The 27,999-nt window shown below is 38.4% G+C and overlaps 1 protein-coding gene across 1 annotated transcript; it reads right to left on the bottom strand.

Moving 5' to 3' along the window:
- Window positions 1–1,380: 1,380 nt before the first annotated feature.
- On the bottom strand, window positions 1,381–26,225 carry CLUL1 (clusterin like 1). Its single transcript, XM_061170227.1, has 7 exons — window positions 26,114–26,225; window positions 24,805–24,953; window positions 20,009–20,176; window positions 17,654–18,086; window positions 13,671–13,808; window positions 5,316–5,530; window positions 1,381–1,569 (listed from the first exon to the last, which is right to left on the bottom strand). The coding sequence occupies exons 1-7, from the start codon at window positions 26,217–26,219 to the stop codon at window positions 1,381–1,383; spliced, it is 1,398 nt and encodes a 465-aa protein (XP_061026210.1). The 5' UTR covers window positions 26,220–26,225.
- Between the last annotated feature and the right edge of the window lie 1,774 nt (window positions 26,226–27,999).

Raw genomic sequence — 27,999 nt, 5'->3', positions numbered from 1 at the left:
CTTAATAGATTTACATTTTATCTCAATGTAGGATTATCATGGAATGGAAGTACTTATACTAAGGTTTAGAGATGCGGAACACATTGATATGGTGTTCAATCTACATTTACCTAGCTATTTTAGCAAAATAACATCTTCTAATTTGAAATCTTAAAATTATTTATTCACTATAGAAAATTGTAAAAATATCAGAAAATGGAAAGGTTTTAAAATAAATCATCCATTTCCCATTGTAATTCCTGACAATCCTTTTTATTTTTAATGCAGATTTTAGATTTTTTTGATCATTACATTTATAGAGTTTTGTACTCACTTTTTTTTTTTTTTTTGACCAAATGTCCTAACAAGAACCAGTATAATGTGGCAATTTTGAGTCAGAGAGAACTGAGTTAAAATTTGGCTCTAACACCTGCTGACTTGAATAATTCATTTAACCTTGGATCCTGAGTCTCAAGTTCCCTTTCTGGAAAATGGTAATAATAATATTTACCTCACAGATAGGCTTAGAATAAACCCTTGTTCCAGTAGTTGTCATGTTATGATTTAAATTTTATAAATATCTTTAATGGTTTTATAAGACTTACTGAGCATATTTAGCCATAATCTTTTAACCATTTTCTTGTTTTTAGATGTTCAGATTGTTTTTAACATTTTAAATAATTTTGCAGATATAGATCTTGGGGTAGGAACTTTTATTCAAATTTAGATTTATTCCTTCTGATTGATTCCAGAAGTGGAATTAATGTATCAAAAAGAAATTTTATGACTCTTGATATGTATAATTGAATAGCTTTTCAAAAAAGGCAAAAACAGTTTATGTTCCCAGCAATAACATATGGGAATTCTCATTTCATCACATCCTATCAGGGTTTTTTTTAATTTGCAAATTTAATAGGCAAAAATTGCTATCTTGTCTTAGTTTTCATGTCTTTTTTTTTTTTTAATTTATTTATTTAATTTATTTATTTTTGGCTGCGTTGGGTCTTCATTGCTGTGGGCTCTCTCTAGTTGTGGTGAGCGGGGGCTACTCTTCATTGCGGTGCGCGGGCTTCTCATTGCAGTGGCTTCTCTTGTTCTGGAGCACAGGCTCTAGGTGCGCGGGCTTCAGTAGTTGTGGCACGCGGGCTCAGTAGTTGTGGCACACGGGCTTAGTTGCTCCGCGGCATGTGGGATCTTCCCGGACCAGGGCTTGAACCCGTGTCCCTTGCATTGGCAGGTGGATTCTTAACCACTGTGCCACCAGGGAAGCCCAGTTTTCATGTCTTTGATTATTAATGAGGTTGAATATATTTTCAAGGTATTTTAAAACTAGTTTTGTCATTTTTCCCTTTTATGAATCATCTATTCCTGTTGACAAGCATTCCTAATCAAGCACTCTGCTTACCAATATTTAAAATGTTCCTTAAAATGCTGTACAGCTTTGGCCAGCATGTAGCTAATGAAGTTAGAACTCTCAGCACTTTCTTCATGAGGGATGGTGAGTGTGAAATTAGGGGAAGGCAGAATGCTTACGTCTGTCATCGTTACATCTTGTTTGGAAAAATTTCCTTCATGAACACCTGGAACTACCTAAGAAGAAGGATTATACAACAAAAGATTACTAAATTCCAGCACACATTCAGCATTAATTTAATACCACATTAGTCAGGATAGGCTAAGTTGTGCTGAGGTAACAAATTAGCCCCAGCGTTCCAGTGGCTTCTTATAATTTATTTTTCACTCATGTTACATGCCCATTACAAGGGCTCTGAACCACCTAGATGCTCAGGACCCTGGCTGAGAAAGGAACATCATCTCACATGTGCTGTAGCACATGTAATAACGCATGGCTTTCTTTACATCCTCAGCAGAGAAAGAGAATGGATAATCACACACAGGCTCTTCTCTATGTCAGTCTAGAAATAACTCCTTTCATTTTTGTTCCCATTTCATTGGCCAGAACTTAACACATGGCACCACTTAACTGTAAAAGGAGCAAGAAAGTGTGAGTGAGCAGATGGAATATTTGGTGAGCGCTACTGTGTCACAAATATTAATGTGATGTACCAAGTTTTGTACTGAGTTTCCACAGGAAATTTACAATTTATGGTTGTATGTGTGATTTTTGTAAGAACCAGTCATCTGAAATGCATGTCGTTTACTTTCTTAATGAGTTCTCAAGGGCATATACTTTGATTTTAATAATTTAAATGAAACTGTAATGACATGCAACTTGATGTAACCTTAAGAGAACTATTTTGGGGCTTCCCTGGTGGCACAGTGGTTAAGAATCTGCCTGCTAATGCAGGGGGCATGGGTTTGAGCGCTGGTCCGGGAAGATCCCACATGCCGCGGAGCAACTAAGCCCGTGAGCCACAACTACTGAGCCTGCGCTCTGGAGCCCGTGAGCCACAACTGCTGAGCCCATGTGCCACAACTACTGAAGCCCGTGCGCCTAGAGCCTGTGCTCTGCAACAAGAGAAGCCACCGCAGTGAGAAGCCTGCGCACCACAACAAAGAGCAGCCTCTGCTCGCCACAACTAGAGAAAGCCTGAGCACAGCAACGAAGACCCAACGCAGCCAAAAATAAAATAAATAAATTTATATAAAAAAGAACTATTTTGAAAATGTGTTCAAATAAATTTCCCTATCAAAAAAACTAAAGCAGAATATTAAGAAGCCAAATTAACACTGGTGATTTCTTAATTCTAGTTTATAAAGCTAACATAACTTTCCCCCTTTTCCTTTTGATACACATAACACACATAAAAACTGCATAAAGCGTTTACGTCTAGTTCAATAAACAATTATAACGCTAACATGTAACTACAACCTAAAAAGCATAAATTTTTTCACGTGCTGGAATTTGTATATTTTTTTTACAAAAGATTCCTCTTCAGTATGTGCTGTTTTATAAATTTGCACTTTCCATTACATGATGAACTAAGAGCTGTTTAAAGAAAAATAAGCTTTACAAGCGGTTCAGCAAAGTGGTTAAGTGCAAGGATTCTGAAGAAAAGCTGTTTGGCCTTGAATCTCAGTTCTACCATTTACTAGCTGTGCGACCTCAGACAAGTTGTTTAACTTCTCTGTACCTCATCTGAAAAATCTGTAAAACAATCATACTCACCTTATAGGAACACTGAGAGTATTAAATGATCTAATACACGGGAAAAGTTCTTAGAACATTGCCAGACAAATATTGAGTGCTCTTTAGTGGTGATTATTATTAGAAAAATATATCATTGAAAACCATAATTTTATTTTTTATGGAGTTTTTTGTATAGAACTGTCTTTGTTATCAATATCAAAAATTTTAGTTAAATCAGTTAATGTTACTCAGAGCCACTAGAATGGAAGCAAATTGAAACATAGAATGGAAATCCTGACGACGATAAAAACAGTTAAATATTGGCTCTACTTTTCTAAAGATTGAAAGCACTGCTAAAATTTTTCTTAAAATTTTATTCTTTCCCTCATTCCTTACAATAATTTTTCCTCTTTAAACTAAAAGTCTATATTTGTGAGAATGATCAAATATATCACATCATTTTACTCTCCTAGGGAATGATCTATCTAATGAAGTAATAGAGAGTCAGCAGGAATTGATAGTGGCTTTCAAAACCTTTTGACTATGGTCTACAGTTATAAACACATTTGTCATCATGACTCAAAAACACACATTTCTTAGAAAACAAACTTATGGTTACCAAAGGGGAAAGGCGGCGGAGGGATAAATTAGGAGTTTGGGATTAACAGATACATACCACTATATATAAAATAGATAAACAACAAGGACCTACTGTATAACACAGGGAACTACATTCAATATCTTGTAATAACCTATAATGGAAAAGAATCTGAAAAAGAATGTATATATAAAAGAATATATTGACATATATATAACTGAATAACTTTGCTGTACACCTGAAACTAATGCAACATTGTAAATCGACTGTACTCAAACAGAAAAAGAAAAAAAAACACATCTTACATATAAGTTATACACATATATAAACACACATCATGGAAATGAAAGTTCCATGACATATGCATCTGACTTATTAAATGCAATGCACTCTAATATTTTTTCTTCTAGTGTGTCCTATTCTGCTTTTGTTTGTTTGTTTGTTTAATGTGCTGGTTGTGACTCTCTAAACTTATTTCTCAAACCACAACCTTGTACCCTGAAAGAGAGTGAATCACTAGGATACAGAATGTCTTAGGTCAGATTGCCTAAAAGCAGAGCCTGAGATTCTGACACAGTTATTTATTAAGGGTGCTTTCAGTAAAACTTTTAGGGGGATGAGGCGAGCAAGATAGAGAAGAGGGAGAAGCTAATCTGGGAGGTGGCTTTCAGGTGACCTCCAGCCTCAGCCTGATCCTGCAGGGAGCTCTGGAGCATAAGTGGCCCCAAGGACAACCCTTTGGAGAAGGTTTCAGGGGTGAGCAGTTAGCAGCAGCACCAGCTGGAGTTGGTAAAGGGATCCCGGGGGATTGTTAACATTACATGCTACACAAAATATTGTACCTTCAACTGCTCTGCTGGTGATTTTTGTATCTGGGTCTTTTTAGGAGCCCACCAATACCAACCTCATCAGAAATCACTTGCCTGGTGCATCGTATATTAATGTAATATGGTGTGTGGAGGGGGTGCATAGGGAAGAAATTCAATCACTACTTTATGTTATGCAACAGGAGTTATTGATTGCAAGTGGGAGACATAGTATAAGTGTAACTTAAGATGGCAATGTTTATATGTGAATATTAATATATAACTGTGTTTAATTTTCAAGGTAAGTCAGTAGCTTGTTGTGTCAAAAGCTAATGAGAGCTATAATTTACAGAGCTCTTGTTTTGGATAAGGAACTTATACTCATTGTTTTACAGACATCCATTTTAAGGTAGCTATTATTATTCCCATTTTCCAGATGGAAAAACTGAGGCCTAGAAAGATTACAGAACTTTCCCAAACTTATTCAGCTGCTAAGTTTCAGAGTCAGCTTTTGATCTCAAGTTGCTTTACCTGAAAGTCTTCTCTCTTAAAAACGACATTGGCCAGGTTTCTTCACGGTTACTTGTATCAGCACTATAGCTCTAAGCAGATTAGCCATCTCTGGATTAGAAAGTATTTTGTGTTTTAAATTGGTTTTCTTTATAGAGTTTCTTGTTTTCTAAAGACCATGCACAAGTCAGCCTGAGTTCAATCACAATGGAAGTATGACTATCCTTCTAGAGCCTGTTTTCAAATTAAGATGTAATTAATAAGTAAATTAACAGAAAAATCAATGTATGCACACTTAGTCTCCATATCTGCTCTTGAGTCTCTCCATTACCTTTATGAAATTGAAGATGTTCTCAGTTCCTAGGGTCTGGTTTGCCAGTTCTGTCACCCAGCCAAACTGCTCTCTCATCTTCTCCATCAGATATGTGGTGTCCTCCAAGTGATGCTGGGTCATCTGGAGAACCTGGGCATATTGCTGATTGGATATGTTGACCAACTCAAGGGCCTCATCTACTTTTGTGTATAGTTTAGGAACATCAGGACAGTCTAGCAAAGAAGAAAGTAACATGGTAAAGAAAAAGGTATGTGGGACTTGGAGTTGGGTGTTGTGGATTTAAGTTCCAGCCCTTAAGCTTTCTACTTCCAGCCTTTTGACCTTGAGTGAGTTTTCAGCCAGGTACAATGGGCATGAATGAAATAACACTGCAAAATGCCTGCTCACAGAGCCAGCACACACTGAAGATTTAAAATGTTCCTTTTCCTTGTCTTCCTTTCCATAGTGTCTCTGAAGGTCATTAGGGCTGCTCACTTATACTCTGATCAGGACACATGGGAGATTGCACTTTTCTGCCACCTGGAAGTTGAGCGTGGCCATATTCAAAGTGACGTGTCCTACTGCTGGAGGAATCCTTTAAGAATGGTTTAGGATTTATCACCCTCCCTCCCCTGACAGTGGAACTAGTTTTGCTCCATATGGTGGAGGCTCCATCATCCTGAGTGAGGAGATGTGCAGCAGAGCTCCCATGCAAGCTGTAACTGACAAGACATAGAGAGAGAAACCTTTGTGTTTACAAGTCACTAAGATTCTGCAGCTCTGTGTTATTATTGCACAACAGCCCTTCTGAACTGAAACAGGGTTAAAGGAATTTACAGAGCTGCGCTGATGAGCATCTTGATACTGTGTAAAGATTATTTACCTGCAGACTACAGAAGTGTCTATGTGTTAGGGCATCTGGGATCATAAAAGATTGTTATTGTAGAAAAAGATCACAGGCTCTTTCGACTATGTCTTCCGCTGTTTACTAAGAAACCATGCCTTCAGGAAGATAGGGGTGGGGGAGAATCCACCAACCAGAAGCTAGGTGACTACCTCGTCTCAAGTCTTAAAAATCAGTTATTGTTTCTTTTTGAGATGTTGATATAATGCAAGATCCTCCAGCCTTCACACTTTTCCAAAAATTGTGTTGGGATCTTCAGGAGAGGGAGACCTTTGTACTTGCAGGTAAAAAAATTTGCAATAGTGTATATTTGAAAAGTAATTCAAGAAAATATTTTGAAAACAAAGAGAGTCACAGTTAACAAGATACAGTATACATTTGAAAGGAGATCAAGATATTCTTTTAAAATGTCTTCATTTGCAAGTTTAGAGTTGTTAACTTTTAGAATAGTGGTGTAGTTTTGTTTTTTTTTAATTATGGGGGAAGAAGGTGGTGACTTCCCTCATGATCTTAGGCAAGGAGAATTCTACAAGGACACTCATTTACTCTTTTAGAGAGTGGAAAAAGATTTCCCTAAAATAAGGGTGAAACTTTGTACAAAACACAATCGCATGAAAAAGGAAAAAGTAAAACTATCTCTATTCATAGACGACATAGTCTTGTATACAAAAAATCCTAAGGAATACATACACACACACACACACACAAAACTATTAAAGGTAATAAGTCAGGGCTTCCCTGGTGGTGCAGTGGTTAAGAATCTGCCTGCCAGTGCAGGAGACATGGGTTCGAGCCCTGGTCTGGGAAGATCCCACATGCCGTGGAGCAACTAAGCCTGTGTGCCACGACTACTGACGCCCATGTGCCCTAAAGCCTGTGCTCTGCAACAAGAGAAGCCACCGGAATGAGAAGCCTGTGCACCTCAACGAAGAGTAGCCCTGCTCACCGCAACTAGAGAAAGCCTGCCTGCAGCAACGGAGACCCAGTGCAGCCAAAAATAAATAAATAAATAAATTTTGTTTTTAAACAAGTAATAAATCAGCAAGGTTGCAGAACACAAGATCAATATACGCATATCAGTTGTATTTCTATACACTAACAATGAACAAACCAAAAATGAAATTAAGAAAATTCCACTCACAATAGCATAAAAAGAACCATATACTTATGAACAAATTTTTAAAAAGAACTGTAAGACTTGTATTGAAAACTAAAACACACTGTGAAAAAAATTAAAGATGACTTAAATAAATGGAAAAACAACTATTTTCATGAATGGGAAGACTTAATATTGTCAAGACGGCCATACTCCACAAATTGACCTATAGATTTAATGCAATCCCTATCAAAATCTTAACTGCCCTTTTTGTAGAAACTGACAAGCTGATCCCAAAATTGACATGGAAATGCAAAGGATCCATAACAGCCAAAACAATCTTGAAAACAAAGAACAACATTGGAGCACTCACACTTCCCAATTTCAAAACTTACTACAAAGTACAATAATCAAGACAGTATGGAATTGGCATAAGATAGATATATGGACAAATGGAAGAGAATTGGGAGTCCAGAAATAAGCCCTTACTTTTGCTGTCCATGGATTTTCAACAAGAGTGCCAAGACAATTCTACAGGGGAAAGAATAGAGTTTTTCAACAAGTGAAACTGAGACAACTGGATATCCAATTGCAAAAGAAAGAAGCTGGATCCCTACCTCATACCATATACAAAAATTAACTCGAAATGCATCACAGACTTAAATGCAAGAACTAAATATATAAAACTCTTAGAAGAAAGCATAAGCATAAACCTGTGTGACCTTGGATTGGGCAATGGTTTCTTAGATATGACACCAAAATAAAAAAAGAAAAGAAGAAATAAAGTAGACTTCATCAAAATAAAAAACTTCCATTCTTCAAAGGACACCATCAAGAAAGTGAAAAGACAGCACATAGAATGGGAGAAAATATTTTCAAATAATATATTTGATGAGCATTTGGTATCTAGAATATGTAAAAAAAAAAAAAACTTACAACTCAACAATAAAAAGACAAATAACAAAATTAAAATATGGGCAAAGAATTTGAATAGACATTTCTCCAAAGAAGACATGCAAATGGCCAATAAAAACATGAAAAGATGCTTGATATTATTAGTGATTAGAGAAATACAAGACAAAATCACAATGAGATACCACTTCACATCCACTAGGTTGGCTAAAATAAAAACGATGGGCAATAACAAGTGTTGGCAAGGATGTGGAGAAATTAGAACCCTCGTACATTTCTGTGGGAATGCAAATGGTACATCCACTTTGGAAGACAGTTTAGTAGTTCCTCAAAATGTTAAACATAGAGTTACCATATGACCCATATATATTTCATGGTATATACCCAAGAAAATTGAAAACATATGTCCAAACAAAAACTTGTACACAAATGTTCATAGCAACATTACTCACAATAGCCAAAAAGTAGAAACAAACCAAATATCCATCAGCTAATGAACGAATAAACAGAATGTGGTATATCCATATAATGGAATATTAAGCAGCCATAAAAAGGAATGAAGTTCTGAGAGATGCTACAGTATGGATAAACCTTGAAAAAATTATGCCAAGTTAAAGAAGTCAGTCACAAAAGACCACATATTGTATGATTTCATTTATATGACATACCCCGAATAGGCAAATTCAGAGACAGAAAGCAGATTAGTGGTTGCCAGGGGCTGGGTAGGGGAAAGGGGCGGGGAATGGGAAATGACAGCCAATGAATATGTAGTTGCTTTTTGGGGTGAAAATGTTCTGGAATTAGATAGTGATGATGGTTATACAACTTTGTGAGTATACTAAAAAACACTGAATTGTATACTTTATGGTATATAAACTATATCTTAATGCTGTTACTTAAAAAAATACACTCACATGATCTTTGGGACCCACAGTACCTTAAGGCATTTTTTTAGTCACCATATAGACATGAGAATGAGTGTTTCAAGAAAAGGAACAAAGAAAACCCACATTTAGCAGGTGTCTCTTATGAAATGTGACAATATGCATCCATTAGCTTTTGTTGCACAACAAACAAATATTTATTATTTCTCATGTTTTTGTGGGTTGGTTGGACTATTCTTATGTCTGAGCTGGCTCAGCTGGGGCTGGATGGTCTAGACCCTCACATTTTGAGGGTCTCAGCTGGCATGGCTGGGACCTCTCATCTTCCAGAAGGCTAGCCTAGGCTTGATCACGCAGTGGTGGATAGGCTTCCAGTAGCAAGAGACGACAACTTTAATTCACAAGCACATTTCAAGCCACTCACATTTGCCAATATCTTGTTGCTTAAGGACAGACCCACACCCGAGCCCAGATTCTCAGGTTGAAAAAACAGACTCCAGCTTTTGATGGGAGGAACTGCAAAATATTGTGGCCGTTTTGTCTTTAATCTAGTGTGCATGTATCACCTTCTGCCTATGAGAGTTTCCAGTTTATACCTGTGGTTGTCAAGCAATTATTAATATTGCCTACATCACTTTCAAAAGAGATCCAGTTTAATTGATAATTATATGGTCTCATGTAACAGAAACTGGGCTGGAGACAGACATTCCTTGGTATAAATTCCATGTACCTACCTCCTATATTAAGAAATAAAATATAACCCAAACAGATGAACCCCCACTGTGACCATTCCACATCAAACTCCTTTATCTTGAAACTACTATTTTGAATTTAGGTGTATACATCTAGTACCAGTAACTGGTATGGAAAAAGAGTTACTTACAGTGAGTCCATTTAAAATTGGGACCAAAAATGTATGGTAAATAATGAAAAAAAATGATTTATAATGTTTTGGAACATATTTCATTTATCTTATATTTTTCAAATATAAGATTATAATTACAGCTGTATGCTTAGTCTTAGAACAAAGAATGAGTCAAATGTTGATAAAAGAGGCAAAATCATTGTTTGACAAAACATACAAGAGTTGTTTGTAAAACACTGGAAGCAACTTAAATGTGCTTCAGCAGGAGAATGGATAAATAAATTGTAATGTGCTTACACAGACTAACATACAACAATGAATTTGTGAAATTAGAACCACACGCATTCACATGACTAAATTTCCCAAACTGTACTGAGTGAAACACCAAGGTGCAAAAGAATACATAAGCGATAACATTTATACTATTAAGAAATATTATCCAATACTTGGAAACAATGCAGAAGAATGGCTGTGTGTCCTTTCAATGTCACATAAAGTATTGTCTAAGAGGTCCACCCAAAGATTACTTAATTCTTTAGGGAAATGATCCTTTGTTGGATTTACTATTCACTGTTGATTCGGGCCAGACTCCACGAAATTAGATGTAAATTACAGATTGAAAAGTTGCAAATAATTTTTGTCCAGTAGAGACATAAATTATTTTGGTCTGATAGAAATCATAACTGCAAAAGTTACAGTTTTATTGCCCTTCAGTACATTAACTAGTTTTATATCTAACTTTGCAATCTTACTTCAACATTCTGTCTATCCTTGACAGTAAATACTTCAGTCTCTCCTGTACTCCTTTAAACCAGCTTAATCACTCTGCTCGTTCCCTTATTAATGGAATAAATCAATCTTAACATGCTCATTTTGTACTTGTATGAGTCATATTTTTAAGCTTAAAAGTTATACTTTGACAATATAAAAACTAAAAACATGTAAAACATTGCTATGTATGGTATATATGTGTATGTGTGCTATATATAAACGCATATGATAAAAGTATAAAGAAACACAAGGAAAACAACAAGGTCCTACTGTATAGCACAGGGAACTATATTCAATATCCTGTGATAAACTATAATGGAAGAGAATATGAAAAAAGAATGTGTATATATATATATGTATAACTGAATCACTTTGCTGTACAGTAGAAATTAACACATTGTAAATCAACTATATTTCCATAAAATAAATTTTTAAAAAAGAAATACAAGGAAATAATAAGCACCAAATTCAAAATAGAAGTTTCCTACTGTGTGGGGAATATAGTCAGTGATGGTGACAAAGGTGGTTAAAAGTTACAAACTTCAAGTTATAAGATAAATTAGTACTAGGGATGTAATATATAACATGATTAATATAATTAACATTGGTATATGTTATATATGAAAATTGTTAAGAGAGTAAATCCTAAGAGTTCTCATCACAAGGAAAAATATTCTTCTTTCTAAAAAATTTTTTAACTACATGAGATGATGAATGTTTACTAAACTTACTGTGTTAATCATTTCACGATGTCAAATCATTAAATTTATAAGTGCTGTATGTCAATTATATCTCAATAAAACTGGAAGGAAAAAAAAACCCAAAACGCTTTCCTTATAAGGGGATAAAGAGGATGTGATGTGGAAGGGGCACAGCGGGGGCTTCATCTATTTTGGTAATGTTTTATTTCTTCATCTAGTATTAGGCACATGTGTTTTTATTATTTTATTCTATATACATTTATCATAAAATATAAAAGTTTAGATTGTATGGGAGGGCTCTCCTGGTGGCGCAGTGGTTAAGAATCCGCCTGCCAATGCAGGGGACACGGGTTCGAGCCCTGGGCCGGGAAGATCCCACGTGCCGTGGAGCAACTAAGCCCATGTGCCACAACTACTGAGCCTGTGCTCTAGAGCCCGCGAGCCACAACTACTGAAGCCCATGCGCCTAGAGCCCGTGCTCTGCAACAAGAGAAGCCACAGCAATGAGAAGCCCACGCACTGCAACGAAGAGTAGCCCCCGCTCACCGCAACTAGAGAAAGCCCGCGTGCAGCAATGAAGACTCAAAGCAGCCAAAAAAAAAAAAAAAAAAAATTGCATGGGACCACATTAGGACAGCCTTTCCTCTGTGTTTTACCTTTGCAGCAATCAATTTATACTGCATGTATACTAGGTGCCTTGATGCATACTGATTATCTGATGTGTTTATACTGTATTATCTGATTTCTTATATATTGTCTTTCTTTTTCCAGTTTTGTTGAGAAATAATTGACATACATCACTGTATAAGTTTTAGGTATACAACATGATGGTTTGGCTTACATATTCACAATATATTCTGAATTGATTGCTGTTGTGGGTTTAGTTAACATCCATCATCTCATACAGATACAATAAAAAGAAAAAAAAATTCTCCTTGTGATGAGAACTCTTAGGATCTACTCTCTTAACAACCTTCCTATATATCACACAGCAGCTTTAGCTATAGTCATCATGTTGTACATTACAGCCCTAGTACTTATTTATCTCATAACTGAAGTTTGTACCTTTCGATCACCTTCTTCCAATCACTTCCCACACACCCCCATCTTCTCTATTATCTTATGACAATCAGGGAGAGATTATTCTTCAAAGCTTTTAATTGGAAGTTAAAGGAAGCTAATGATACATAGGTGGCATGTTTGAGTGGGACTGTTTTTGTAAGAGGTCAGTATATTAGTGTATATTTTTCTCTTGTAAAAACTTCTGTTGTCTGTATGCAACCTTGTAACTGTGACTTGAAAACCAAACACTTGAATAATGAGAATCATGAGTACTTCAGACATTTTATTTAATCCTCAAAACACCTGTGTGAAGTAGCTATATTAATTTCATTTTCCAAATGATGAAACAGAGGTGCAGAAAGTCACCCAGGGAGCAATTCTGAAGAAACAAGACCCTCACATCTGCTCTAATAAAAAGGTCCAGTTTATATTCAATCTCTTGCTCCAAATCTTAGCCACATTTTTTAGAATTTCCTTCCCTTAGGGCTTTGGCAAGGTAAAAAGCAGAAGCACAGGAATCAAAAGCTCTTCTTGGATTTTGCAAGAAAATTTGCGTTCAGACCCTAGCGGTTGGGAAGTGACTTCAGCTGGGGAGGGGAAGGGACATGAGGGTCGGAGGAAAGGGGGAAGGGCCGGTGGAGAGAATTTTTCACCTGGGGAAGGAATGAAAGCCGCTCTTGGTCAGATCTGCGAGGAGGCGAAACGCGCTGCTCAGGGCTTGTGAGGAGAAGCTACTATCTGTATTTAAATACTAATTAGTAATTAACCCACCATCTGGAAAGAGTTAATGCCACTTGAAAAAAAACTTACTTGTCTAAAAATTTGCTTACACATTTTGAAGATTTCTTCATTGGTGGTTCTCTTTCTCTGCAGTAAGAAGAAAGAAGTTGCTCTAATTTGCTCAGAGTTCTCTTTTGCACACAAGAGTGTTTGCTTGGTCTTTAACCGTAAAAATTTTTCACGGGAATAATGAGGGAATTTTTAAAAGGGGAAAAGTAAGTTGACCTACTTTTGAATAACAAACGTTTATAAACCTGCCCTGAGCACCCCAGGATGGCAATGAGCACGCGAAGAAGAGCTTGAAGGGAAGCAAATGAATCCACGATGCCTGTAAAAGTGAGATTTGTGACCTCTGACCAGAATACAATCGAAACCCTGAGAACATAATAATCATTTACCTTCCCGTAGGTAATCCTGACATTTTTGGCATCTTGCGTGAAATTGGAAACATTCCGACGAGTTCTGGCGAAGTTCTCCGCGCAGCCCTCGGCCCCGCACAGGCAATGCCGTCCTACTCAGGCCGCCGTGGGCGGAGTCTGCAAGTAACAGCATTTTCACATCAGTGTCGTTAGAGAGTTTGAAGTTTAAAGGCATGGATAGAATGTCATTTCTCTTTCTAACCAGCACTTGCAAAATCTTTGTTCTGTATTCAATCATAGGAGTGCATACTGGTGCAACCAGTTGCTAGGACAATTTGGCATCTATTAAAAAGTGCATGTATCCTTTAATCCAGCAGTCTCATTACTGTCATTATTACTCATCATTACTATTATTACTACTTGCTTCCCCCAAACCCCACTCCCCACACAGAGGTTAATGCATATAATTTTATTTTCAGGAAGGAATCATGAGGAATTATTCATAGTAACTCTATTGGAAGAGAGACTTGATGGGGTGGGAGAGGGCAGCTTTCATTTCTTTTGTTCCTTTGTATATTTAAATTATTTTAAATTTAGTGTGTCATTTTTATCATTATTATTTCTGATATCATTGGGGTTAACTAGATAGGGAATTGTAAGCCACTTTTCTCTTTGGGCTTCTATTAAAATTTTTTCTAGTAATTATTTTAATTTTTTCAAGCTGTAATTCGAACGTGTATTGGAGTTCCAAAGATATTGGAAATGTCTGTTTCTTAAACTGGGTGGTAGGTATTTATTACTATTCTTTTTTGCGTTTCACATATATAATGTTATAAACAGTAGGTCAAAGATTTAGGAAAACATCTAAAGCAGATCAACTTTTAAGAAACTTTTTTTTCCTGGAATAATTAACCATCCATATAAAAATGATGATGTAAAAAGAAGTCGTCCAACAGCAAACTGACAGTTCCCAATTGAGTGTTTCACATTAGGAAAAATTTGTTATTAATTTTTAACCTGATGATATTCTGTTATATTAAATCCTTGATGTTAAAAAATGAAACATTTCGAGATAAATTGTGAAGTTTACTGGGACTTCCCTGGCCGTCCAGTGGTTAAGACTCTGTGCTTCCACAGCAGGGGGGCAGGGGTTCGATCCCTGGTCAGGGAACTAGGATCCCGCAGGCCGCGTGGCACAGCCAAAAGCAACAAACAAAAAATGTGAAGTTTATTGTTTAAAAACCTACGAGGCATTTGCTAGATCATCTGGTGGGTAAGGCAGCCATCCCCTTTGTTGAATGGGAGTCATTTTCTCCCATTCCCTATAGATTTAGTGGCATTTCCTCTCGCCCCAGAGAACCCCTGTGAGTTCTACTGTAGAGCAACTCTGCATTATGTGCTCTTAATTTTGTCTTCTCTATTAGACTCTGAGTCCTTTGAGAGAAGGGATTTGGTCTTGTCATTTTAATCTTGTCATTCTTCCATAACTTCCTCTGTCATTTCACTTACGATATGGTAGTGTAATTGTTCACTGACCTGTTTTCCTTTCTCTGGACTAAACTCCTAAAAGTTAGGGGCTGTGTCATCTGTGTCATAATCATTGCTTATTCACAGCATCTAGATGAATACCTGGTATATTCAAGGATGGCAAATTGAGGGCTACATGAACCAATTCCCCATGCTATACTCATGAGAGTAGCCCATCGCCTACCTTTGGCCATGCCAGAACAGAGCCTGAGGACCCTTCTAGGCAGTTACTTCTAGTAAATCATCTACCTCCCAACTTGCCTGTTTCCCCCATGGGAAAATTAAGGACAGCAAAATTCTCCAGGGCAGGATTAAAACCCAGATCTCCCAGCTCCCAGCACCCAGCACTGTGTGAAGCTACTACACCACTGTTTTATTGAATGGATCTCATCTATTCTCTCCAGGGATTTGTAAGCCAAGTGAGGACAATTGCAAAAGCTATCTTATTCTGTTTCAACAGATTCCGCAACTGAAGTCTAGAAAGAACAAAGTAGGAAAGAAATTCTTTCATATGGAGACTAAAATGAAACAACACTCAATAAAATTAAAAAATATATTAAACAAGATATTTCATATTTTTATCACCTTTTTCCTTTTAACAGTGTTCATTATTCAATTTTAGCTATTTTTCTAATTTTGGCTCTTAGGGTTTATTTGTCATGATCATCCTATCTGTGAAGGCTGCCAGATACATAGTTTACACTCAGAAGATATTAACCACTGTAATTGACAGGAGGCATCTTTCCTATTGCTATTGTAACAGATTCCACAGATTTGGTGGTTTGAACAACATAGATTATTTTACAGTTCTATAGGTCAGAAGTCTGAAGTGGGTCTCAGCGGGCTAAATGAAGGTGTTGGCAGGGCTGTTCTTTTCTGGAGGCTCTAGGGCAGAATCCATCTCCATGCCTTTCCAGTGTCTGGAGGCCACCACCCACCTTGGCTCCTGTTCCCCTTCCTCTATCTTCAAAGCTGGCAAAGTAGGGACAAGTTCCTCTCATGAGGCTGTCTCTCTTGATTCTTTTCTGCCTCCTTCTAGGAGCCCTTGTGATTTCACTGGAGCCACCTGGACAACCCCAAATACTCTCCCTATTTTAAGGTCAGCTGATTAGCAACCTCAATTCCATCTGCAACCTTACTTTCCGCTGCTGTGTAACCTAACATTTTCACAGGTTCTGGGGATTAGGATTTGGGTATCTTTGGAAAGCTATTATATTATTCTGCCTACCGCAAGGGGCAAAGGTTTATTCTCATTAGGTGGATTTTCTAGGGGCAATAGGTTTATTCCTCACCTACCACCAGTCCGGAAAAGTGATGGAAACCACACGCAAATACCCCACAGCCCCTGCCTGCCCTATTTTTGATAAACTGTCCTCATGCACTCATCTGGGAAGAGAATCTCTCCTCTGTTGAGCTTGCTGTCTGGTTAGGGTAGGGACACTGGAGAGAGAAGAGTATAAAGGTGTAACAAAGGCTTTTTTTGTTTGCTGTTTTGTTTTTGTTTTTACTTTCTGCACTTGCCGGGGACCCTGGATCTCCAGATTATCACTGAGGTGACGGTGGTGCAAGGAAGGAATTGACTAGTTTAGATTCCTCATGTAAGTGGGATATAATATTTGTCCTTCTGTGTCTGGCTTATTTCACATAGCATAATGCCCTCCAGGTTCATCCATGTTGTCACAACTGGCAGGATTTCTAGAAGGAGCCCGTTTCATTTTTTGCTAGAGAAGAGCATCCCTGTCCTTGACTTAATGTTCCATCGAGATAAGTCCAAGGAAACACAGATTCTACCCGTGGCCCACACGGCAACTCTCATTTCTGAGATGCCGGCTCCCAGGCCCTCCACAGAAGCCCAAAGAAGTTACCTCCTTCTGCCTTACAACATAAAGCAGCATTGCTTTTTCCAACATGGAATATCAGAGGGCATGAGTGGTATTGGTAGAAGGCGATTATTACCATTTACAGAAATTTCTACAGTCTTGGGTTTGTCTCTGAGTACTTTCTCTGGTTTTGTACATACATGATGGGATCTAAGGGATTACAGTAGCGATGCAGAGGAGGTCATGGAAGGCACTAAATGTGACCTGGTTTTACATGGCACTAAGGTTTCTTCCCAAACTGGGAGTTGAGGAGACTGGACTGATTTTAAAGAAACCCCATGATGTTCAAGCAGAATAGAGCCAAGCATCTGCCTGAGTTTTAATAAAGGAGACAACTGTCTTTTTCAAGTTCTCACCTTACCAGCATTTTCTTTCTCAGCTTTGAAAAATTTGCTTTAGAAATAGAGAACAGCCCCACAGAGCTCTCGACAAAGACGGGAGAAGGCTAGTGTTTGGCAGACCTCAAAGCTTTTTCTAAGAGGCTGTGAGACTTTGATTATCCGTAAACCATCACTCTCAGAAACATTGTACAATCACTTAGAAATGGCTACCATTTCCAAAGTTAAATAAAACTCAACTTTAGTATAGATATCTAAATAATCTTTTAATACTTGCCTTTGTCTTGTTTTGATAAATCCTCGATTGCCTTCAGCATCTCAGTAACTGTTGCACTGACACTTTGATAAATAGAGAGACTGAAATTACAAAACAGCTGGAAGAAGCTGGGAATGTCCCAGCTTTGCACAGGATGTGCTTTTTTTGCTGGCTCTTTGGAAAAAGCTGGAAAAAAGTAAGGCTCCATGAAGTCTGTATCTGACATGAAATATGATTGAAAAGCCTGGTCAAATTCTTGCTGCATCTGTTTGAAGACGTCAAAACTCCTATTATAGAGAAATCCCACATCCACAGTCAGTTGGCTGAACATGTTCTCTATCTGGGTCAGTTGTGCATCTTCCTCAACGAACTTCTCACCAATGGGAAGGTCTTTTTCATTATCTTCATGGAAAGGAAACAGAAACTGATATATCTTCCTGAAAAAATGTTCAAGCTGTGGGGTGGGATGGGGGACAAAAATGAAATAAATTAATTTTCTTTTGGACTATTTTTTTATTGTGAATTTTAATGTCAACTTACAAGTAGTCATTCCAAATCAAGAATAGTTCTGGGCAAACTAGGAAAAGGTGATCCACTTTAAGATAATTTATTAACATTCATGTACCTGGCTTTGACTTTGACTATGGAAATAGGGTCTGAAGTTCCTCCTGGTTTCTGTTTGCCTACCAAGGCCTAAGAAGGCCAAGTTTTCGATATTATTGACAAGCCACATTCCTGATGTACTGGTGGTGGTTGGCATGCATGGTTTTAGACCGTGCAGCCTGAAAACTGTGAAGAAGGCTCTTGTCTTTCACCTCTGCCTTAGTGCCTTAGTTCTTTTTTTTTTTTTCCTTCAGTGGGATGCCATTCGTGTCTTTATGCTCTCCTCTTTCTCATCTCATAAATTAGTCCAGGGAAAAGATCAATACATTCACACTGAACTATAGATGCTTAATACAGCTAAATAGGTTACTTCAGGATGTTACATATTACCAGTGATCAAAGCCCTCCTTGGCTGTAGTCAAAGGAATGAAGCTCTAATTATAGAATTTCCTATTCAGGGGGAGATCTTCCAGCAGTCACACCATGTTCTACTTCATCTATGTGACACATAAGTTCATGCCAGAACATAGTTGCCCTTGTATGATAGTGATATGACCCTGTTGTATGTTTTGGAACGTAGCAACCATCGAACGTCACTGTGGGAGCACTCCCCAACCCCGCTCAAGGGCTGTTCAAAGAATTCTCCAGGGATTCTTAGAGGACTCATGCCTTTCTCAAAAAGTAATCTGGGTGGATCATCTACCTCTCCCTCTGCCAGCTTCTGTTTACCTGAACCCAGCCACAAAAATGAAACTTTAAAGGCCCAAGAAATTGTCATAAGGTCACACAAAAGGCACAGATAGGAATGGTCCCCAAAGCTCCTGACTTCCAGCCAGTGCTCAATCCAGTATACTCTGGTATGTTAGAGAGTGGCTATAAAAATAGAGCAGATGCAATTAACAGTGGAGGCAAATTAACTTGGCATATGAATTATCCTAGGGGTTGTTCCTTCTGTAATTGGGGATGGCACTGCCAAGCCGGGAGCAGACTCTGATTACTGCATGCTCTGATATGGAGAGGGGAATTTCTCTGCGTTGCATACTCAGCCCACTTCTTGAAGGGGAAGGGAAATTCAGGCCAAGAGAAGAGGAGCCTTTTATGGGTCAGAGCTCATCCTATTCAGGTCACCACCCTCTGTGATTCCCTTTGCCCAGAAGAGAGCCAAAGGGGACAAAAAAGAAAACATGCCAGTTCTACAGGACGTGCATGGATTGGGGTAAAGGGGACGTGAATGTGGGCACGTGTGTGCACGGGCATGTGTGTGCTGCCACAAGAGGGCAAGCCCACTGAAGGAGAGACTCAGGAGGCAGAGGATGCCTTCAAAGGCTTGGCCTCCAGAGAAAACATTAAAGCAGGTTGAAATCAGAGACTATAATACTATTATTCAGAATGCAATTCAGCAAACATTTATTGAATGCCTACAATGCTTAAATGAAGGCAGATAAGATATGGTTCCTGCCCTCAAAGAGCTTACAATCTAGTGGGAACATGTTCATAAATAACAAATACAAGGCAGAAAGAGTCAGGGTATTTCTGAGAGATACACACAGTGTCCTGAAAGGGAGGGACAAGCCCTGGATGGCTGTTCTAACTTAAAAATTATATATCCACAAGTGATTCATAGATAAGCATGAATGCTAGATTCTAGGTTGCAAAAGGCCAATATCAGATCATCCATATCTATTCTAAACATTAACATAAGTTACTTTTTAAAAGTAAGCTGAGGCACGTACCTTAAGAACTTAGAAACCTTGAGCTCTATTTTTCCCTTACCTTGTTTTTCATAGAGGACCAACTGTTTTGGCAGGTTGTATAAAATCTCATGCAGTTACTTTCCAGGCAAGATTTGCATTCATCCCAGGAATCTGTCAAAGACATCTGGCATAGCCTTTCTTCCTCTTCTAGATGTTCTTGAACTTCATTCATAAGTTTCAGGACCTCCTAATTAAAAAGTAGAAACACACACCTTATTTGCATTTCATGACTCTATGTGTTGTACCTTAGTTGATTTCACTCTTTACAAAATGTGCGCATTCTAAACTAAACCTCTGGGAATTCCCTGGCGGTCCAGTGGTTAGGACTCCTCGCTCTCACTGCCAAGGGCCCGGGTTCCACGATCCCTGGCCAGGGAACTAACATCCCACAAGCCCTGCGGGGCGGCCAAAAATTAAAACAAAAACAAAAACAAAAAATACTAAACCTCATTCCTTCTTCAAGTCCTTAGCGTCTGACAGATCTAACCTGAAGCTTTCTGTTAACTTAAGAGCACTGCTTGATGTCTATTGAAGACCGGGCAGTTCTTATCCACCTGTTCATTCATACAGTCAACAGCTATTTATTGAGTGCTTGCTATGGGATGGACATTCGCTGCCTGTGGGTGAAGCAACAATGAAGACACAGCCCCTACTCTGCTGAATGACTGTAATTGATCTGTTTACTTGTCTGTCTTCACTTCTAGTCCTTGGAGGATGTGGAAGATGGGTTTTTAAGGCTTACAAAGTTGACACATTTATTTCCTTCATTTATGCTGCTTTTAATTTTTGTATGTTCTTAAACACTGCAAGGAAGCACAATTCTTGTGTATCAAATCAAATCTTGTATATCAAATTCCTGTGTACTGTGTATCACAATTCTTGTAGTGAGTTGCATTCTAATGGCAAAGATGCTGTATTCTGAGGGGCTTCGTTCTTCTCATCCATATTCCAAGCACTCCCCCTTGTGGTGCCTGCTGTACTCGGCCAGGTCCCGCCCAGCAGAAGCGACACCTGTCCCTGAGAAAGTCAGCCCTGCCCCCAGAGCTCCCCCCAGGCCAGCCCCACGTAGACCCCCCGCCTCCCTGCAAGTGTGGGCTTCTGCAGACCGGCTCCCTCCAGGCCTGAGAAGTAGTTCAGGGGATTTAGGGGACATAATGGACCTGTCCGTAAGGAGAAAACCTCAGAGCAGATGAAGACTCCCTTAAGTGAAAAAAAAACATGAGGGAGCACAGTTTCTAACACCAATGTAGTATGCACTTTTACCTACGGTAAAAGAAAAAGAAATCACCCTTTCCTGGCATATTAAGTCCAAAGAAACGCCTGGGCACTGACAATCCCCCCCAGTCTCCTCTGCAGGGCTTGGATTTTTCAGCTGCCCTCATGGCAGAATCCTGGGACTAAGCCGGGTATCATTTGCTACGTCCCACACAAGAAACCTGGCAGGGCTGCAGTCTACCAAATGCACCTCGTGATCCAGACAGGATTAACTTGTCTCTTTGGGCTTTGCAGAACAATTTTGGAATCCTACAACTTCTCAAGAAAGGTTGCCTCACCAGGACAGGCAACAGTACTGCCCAGATTTTCTCAATCAGTCTTTTAAATATTCTGCCCATTGTCACTATAAACCGAAATCCCAATATTTCCAATTACAAACTACACTCACTGTGGACCCTTGGGCAAATTATTTAACATCTCTGAGCCCCTGTCTCCTTCTTAGCAAATAGGAATAACTGTAGGATCTACCTCTGAAGGTTGCGTATTAAGTGAGATGAGCAAGCAAAGCACATAGTCCGTAATCATATGCTTTCCTTCCACTCACCTCCAAGAGCGTAACAAGAACCAGTGACCAAATCCCCAGGTTTTGGTACTGAAATGTTGCCATGGAGGAAGTAGGTCTCTGGTTCAGGAATGCCTGTCCATGCCTTCTGCTTCCCCCTAAATGTCCCACCCAGTGAAAGATTCCATACTTAGAACTATCTTCCTGCAGTTCAAAGTCCCACACAAACCTGGATGGGGGTGCGGGGCATGGGGAATCACTTGAAGCTGCTGTAGGGTTTCCCACTTTAGTAAGAGCAAGTTTCAGGTGCTCCCACTAAATATAAATAGGGAGAAGCTGACGAGGAGGATCGAGATTACACTGGATCACCTGAGGATGGGATGTGTTTTGTTCTGGGAGACTTGGAGGCACCCACCCCATATTTGTCAATTCGTAATTTGTGTGAAGTATCCTTTATTTCAGATTGAAAATAATTTTAGGGAGGGAGACTCAGGGTTAAACAGGTTTTTCCTTTTTTAAATGAATTTTTAAATGAGTACCCAAACCTTAAGAGTATAATTCAATGATTTTTTAAAAAATAAAATAAGTAGGTCTTAAGAAATAATAAAAATTCTACTAGCTCCTGGGATTCTTCAGGGTCAGAAATGGGACTAACACTTGCTAACCTGACCCACACCAAGCATTCTTTCCATAGTATGTGCTCCCTCCTTGGCTTGCCCGGAGGCCCGGGAAAGGGAGAAAAAGAAAGTCACTGGGTCTTCCACAGGCACAGCGCCAGTGGACTTTCTCCTGGGTCAGTCATGACAGGGTTACAACATTGTAAAGCAACCATACTCCAATAAAAATTTAAAAAAACAACACAACACATTAATTAACATCTCGAAACTCAGTTTCCTTAGCTGTAAAATGAAAGTGATGGTTTACTCAGATGTTGGAAGGACTGCAGGTGATAATGTGATTTATAAAGGGCCTGTGAATGATATCTAGTGTGGTTATTCCTGGTGGCCAGACTCACAAGCCCACCAGGGAAGAACACAGCTAGGGGGGCTTCCACATTTTCCTCATGAAGAGCTGGTTTTCATTTCCTCAAGGTCTTTTGATCTCTGCCAAAAGGGAGGAGGGCTTCCAGCTGCTGGTCAAGCAATCTCCTTTCCTCGACAGGGACCCTGTGTGGTGCAGGGAGAGGGATGGCTGCAAAATCAACCAGCTGGTGACAGGCTGACTACAGCTTTGGGGTCCCAGCCTGTGATGTAGCCCTGCTCCAATGGATCAGGGGACACCCAGTGGCCACCGCGAATTCCAGCAGCTCCGGAGCTTGGTGACCCCCAACTTTATAGGTCTACAGGTCTAGGTGTAGATCAAGGTCTAGAGAAGAGATATTAGAACTTGTATTTGTGTTTTTTAAATTTAAAAATCAACTATGGAAAGGAGCAATGGGGAGTTGTTTAATGGGTATAGAGTTTCAGTTTTGCAAAATGGGATGAATTCTGGAGATTGGTTGTCCAATAATGTGAGTGTATTTTTAAAAAAATATTTCTTTATTTATTTGGTTGAGCCGGGTCTTAGTTGCAGCTCGCCGGTCTTAGTTGCGGCATGCATGTGGGATCTAGTTCCCTGGCCAGGGATCAAACCCGGGACCCCTGCATTGGGAGCATGAGTCTTAACCACTGCACCACCAGGGAAGTACTATGAATGTATTTAATACTATTGAACTGTACTCATAAAAGTGGTTAAGATGGCAAATTTTATGCTATGTATATTTTACCACAATTAAAAATGTTTTCATGAAAATAAAATTTAAAAGTAATTTACTCCCAATTTTAAAATTTAAAATATTTTTCAAATTATTTTTGTTATAGTTTTGATATCCCCTATAAGGGTATGTTGGAAAATAAATTTAAAATTTTTTTAACTGTTCTGAGAGTCATGTTAATGGTTAGTGATATTAAACTATGAGCCATGCAATGTCTATAATTTAGAAATGTATTGAGCTTTATACTGTAACATATGAACAGTTTTTAATATGGCCCATAGACATTTGAATATAATGTATATTCTCCATTGATAAGATACATAGTTTGGACAACAACTATTAAGTAAAGGTATTTGAATTAAAAAAATTGATGAGGCTGATGTACTATTTCACATGCACTGGTGCTTGTGTCAGGCCACTGTGTGTGGCCAGCTGTGCGTGAGGACCCTGCGGGAGAGGCACTGGTTGCCTCTCTCTGTTCGCTTGGAGCCAATTGCAATGACTTGCCATTTAAGAGGACTCAGGTAAATGTTGTTTTTTAACTAATTTTAACTAAGCTAGCCCTCACTAAATGAACAGGAAGCTTTAAAAGTTTCTTGGAAAAAACCCCCAGCAGATTAAAAAATATGAATAACTTAAGCTCAGGTAGATAAGAAGCAAATGGCAGGGCTGCCACTTTTTCATTACAAGCTCTTTGGCCTTGTGTCAGTAAAGATATGATGATCTAATCAGATTTGGCAATAAGCTAAAAAATTTTCAAAATATCTAGATTATTTGAAATATGGACTTACATCTACCCAAGCTAATGATGATCCCTAAGTGCATTCTGTGCCTTGAGATAGTAACAGTAGCAATTCATGTGTCTAATTGAATAAATAAATTAAAATGCATATATTCAGGAGTGGATGCTAACAATAATTATGGTAATAGGGATGGGAAAGAAAAAAACTTTGGAGGCCACTGATGTAGCCAAAAACTCCCAGACACTTTTGACACAATATCCCAACTCAAAAGGCACCAATAAAGCATTTTTAAGAAAGCAGCACTTCCCAAACAGAGCCGAATCCCCCAAATTCCCGAGTTTGGAGTCCTTCGAAGGCCTAATCTACAAGGAATATGTTCTTTGAAGAAATTTGAAATTTTCTTCAAACTCTTCCTCCAATAAGGGCTGCTCTCCAGAAAATCTATGATTAGGGTAAATAAGTAATTCCTCCAGTGCACTCAGACATGCACTATTTATGGTCCAGATACAGTTAAGGACAGGTATGATTTTCAATGACTGTACCTGCTTTTCTTCTCTGCATTTCTTCAGGGTTCTCATTAGGTTGCTATGTTCCTCCTCTCTTCTTTCCATCAGGATTTTCATTTGCTTCATGCCAGTCAAAGCCTTCTTCACCTCTTCACCTATATCTATCTCCCCAGCCTTGGAAAAACCTAAAAGATTATGATGTAGTTGTAGTTTTTTTCTTTGAGATCTGATCAGATTACAATGTATCAGAATACAATGAGTTCACCAACTTTTCATGTTCCGCCAGCAGAGGATTAATTGTTTTTTTTTTTTACAGTATCAAACTTTGAAAGCAGATCACAATGATTTGGGCTGTCAGCTGCCACATGGACAGGGCTACCACCCGGGTGATACCTTCTGTTCCTCACTTCTGAACTTCTAGCCAAGTCAGAGTTCATTTAACCCTATTCTTATCATTTTCCTCGGGGCCTGTTTTCATTTATCCAATTGTTTTTCTTTCCCTTAAAACTCAAGTGTGTTTATATTAGAAGAAAACATTGAATTTTCTTCACAGACAATTTATATTAAATGCCCAACTGGGAACCTTAAACAGAGTGAACAATTTCCTTTTCTTTCAGCTTCAGTTACCTTCCCAGGAGGCATAAAACCTAGAAAGCATCTTGTATAATGCAAGATTCTTTAATAACCTACTGGACATCTCTTATACCCCTTTAATAAGCCTTTAGTGAGTATGAAATTCATGGTTTGTCATTCTCTCTTTACAATAGCCAATGTGGCTGCCAAAGGAGCTTAATCTGGCCTCCAAATTTAATTACAGATCCCCAAAAAGAAACTTTTAAACTAATTTATTTTCCTAACTGTTAAGTACTCAAAGCAGATCTCATCAAGCAAAGGCCACAAGTTAATGAGCACAGACCAACCAGATTCAATGTCATTATAACCCATTCTTTCACTATGTCAAGAATAACTGCATGGATTACTTTAATTGTTTAAATTTTTCAAATGCTAGAAAAGAATTTCACTGTTCATTAAAACTGTGCTCAGAGGACACCAAACATCTGGATGAGACCAAGCAATGCAACCCAAAACGTTGGCAAGTTTTATCTCTGTGATGGCAAACATCTGGATATGTGGACCGTTCTCAGAGTCGCATTTGGAATTTTCTATTTTTATCCAGATGCTTGGCGTCTTGTCTACTTGGCTTAAGTGCCTGGAGAACATCTCACCGTGAAACTAGAGGGCATCCTGAATACGGTTATCTCTCAACTGTAAATCACCGTAAATGCCAGCAGGACATGCAAACAGGCAAACGGGACACAGCGCAGATAAAGAAACCAAACATTACCCTTCAGGTCTCCATGGATAGCAGTTTTGTCCTTCCAAGTAGGTGCACAGTGACAATCTTTCAACCACAGCAGATACACAATAAACACCAAGAGTGGCAGCTTCATGTTTCCGCTGTGACTGCAAAGGAAAAATAAACCTGCATCAAATGCCTTAGGTTAAGTCAGTTTCTACTGGCATCAATTGAAAACACATGGTGATCCAAAGCATTTTTCTGTCAGTTTTTCTTTATGACTTTAGACAATGTATGCTGATATGGCTGAGACATAAGGAAACCTGAAATCTAAATAAATTTTTAAAAAAGACAACCCAAGTCCCTATTTTGTTTACATTCTTCCTGACAGTTAAATAAGGTCATCATCTGAAGCATTTGAAATTTAGGGCAACCAATAGCATGGATCACAGCCCCATAGAATCCAAACTGCATTTTGTTTCCTTGTCAACAGTAAACATCCCCAAACACATAATTAGATATGTCAAAGGGACTGTTTTTTTTTCAAAATTCAGAGTGCACAAGTAAGTTTTAACCTAAATGGCTTACTACTTATTTTTTTATGAAAGCAAAAACCCCTCATATTTTTCTCATACATCTTATAAAGTCCATCAGGATGTATGAATCATGCACAGTTAATTTGTTTCTTCTCAGATAATAAATTTCCTTTTAAATTTACTTTGATAAATATTAGTTGCAAACATTCCAAATAAAAATGTATGCTTTCAAATTAAAACTACAATGAGGTATCATCTCACACCGGTCAGAATGGCCATCATCAAAAAATCTAGAAACAATAAATGCTGGAGAGGGTGTGGAGAAAAGGGAACACTCTTGCACTGTTGGTGGGAATGTAAATTGATACAGCCACTATGGAGAACAGTATGGAGGTTCCTTAAAAAACTAAAAATAGAACTACCATACGACCCAGCAATCCCACTACTGGGCATATACCCTGAGAAAACCATAATTCAGAAAGAGTCATGTACCAAAATATTCATTGCAGCTCTGTTTACAATAGCCAGGACATGGAAGCAACCTAGGTGTCCATCATCGGATGAATGGATAAAGAAGATGTGGCACATATATACAATGGAATATTACTCAGCCATAAAAAGAAATGAAATGGAGGTGTTTGTAATGAGGTGGATGGAGTTAGAGTCTGTCATACAGAGTGAAGTAAGTCAGAAAGAGAAAAAGAAATACAGTATGCTAACACATATATATGGAATCTAAGGAAAAAAAAAAGGTCATGAAGAACCTAGTGGCAAGATGGGAATAAAGACACAGACCTACTAGAGAATGGACTTGAGGATATGGGGAGAGGGAGGGGTGAGATGTGACAGGGTGAGAGAGTGTCATGGACATATATACACTACCAAATGTAAAATAGATAGCTAGTGGGAAGCAGCCGCATAGCACAGGGAGATCAGCTCGGTGCTTTGTGACCACCTAGAGGGGTGGGATAGGGAGGGTGGGAGGGAGGGAGATGCAAGAGGGAAGAGATATGGGAACATATGTATATGTATAACTGATTCACTTTGTTATAAAGCAGAAGCTAACACACCATTGTAAAGCAATTATACTTCAATAAAGATGTTTAAAAAAAAAAATGTATGCTTTCATAAAGTTATATCTATAAAATAACTTAGATTATCTTAATTCCTCCCAAAGGGGATATTTATCTGCTTTATGTATATTTGTTATTTTGAAAAAAAAAAACTCCATTATTTAATCAACATTTGGAATATCTTTTAAAAATACTAGTAGTTACAAAGCTATCACATTTTATATCTACGGTTATCATTTGAACTAATTCTCTTTCTATTAAGACCCTATTTACCAAATGAAGTTTTAATATATTTACCACCAACTTTGCAGGCTCTCCCCAGCGA

This window comes from Eubalaena glacialis, chromosome 15 (assembly GCF_028564815.1).
Source record: "Eubalaena glacialis isolate mEubGla1 chromosome 15, mEubGla1.1.hap2.+ XY, whole genome shotgun sequence".
NCBI lineage: Eukaryota > Metazoa > Chordata > Mammalia > Artiodactyla > Balaenidae > Eubalaena > Eubalaena glacialis.
Note: the sequence above shows the minus strand (reverse complement) of the source record. Positions and strands in the feature narration are given on the sequence as shown.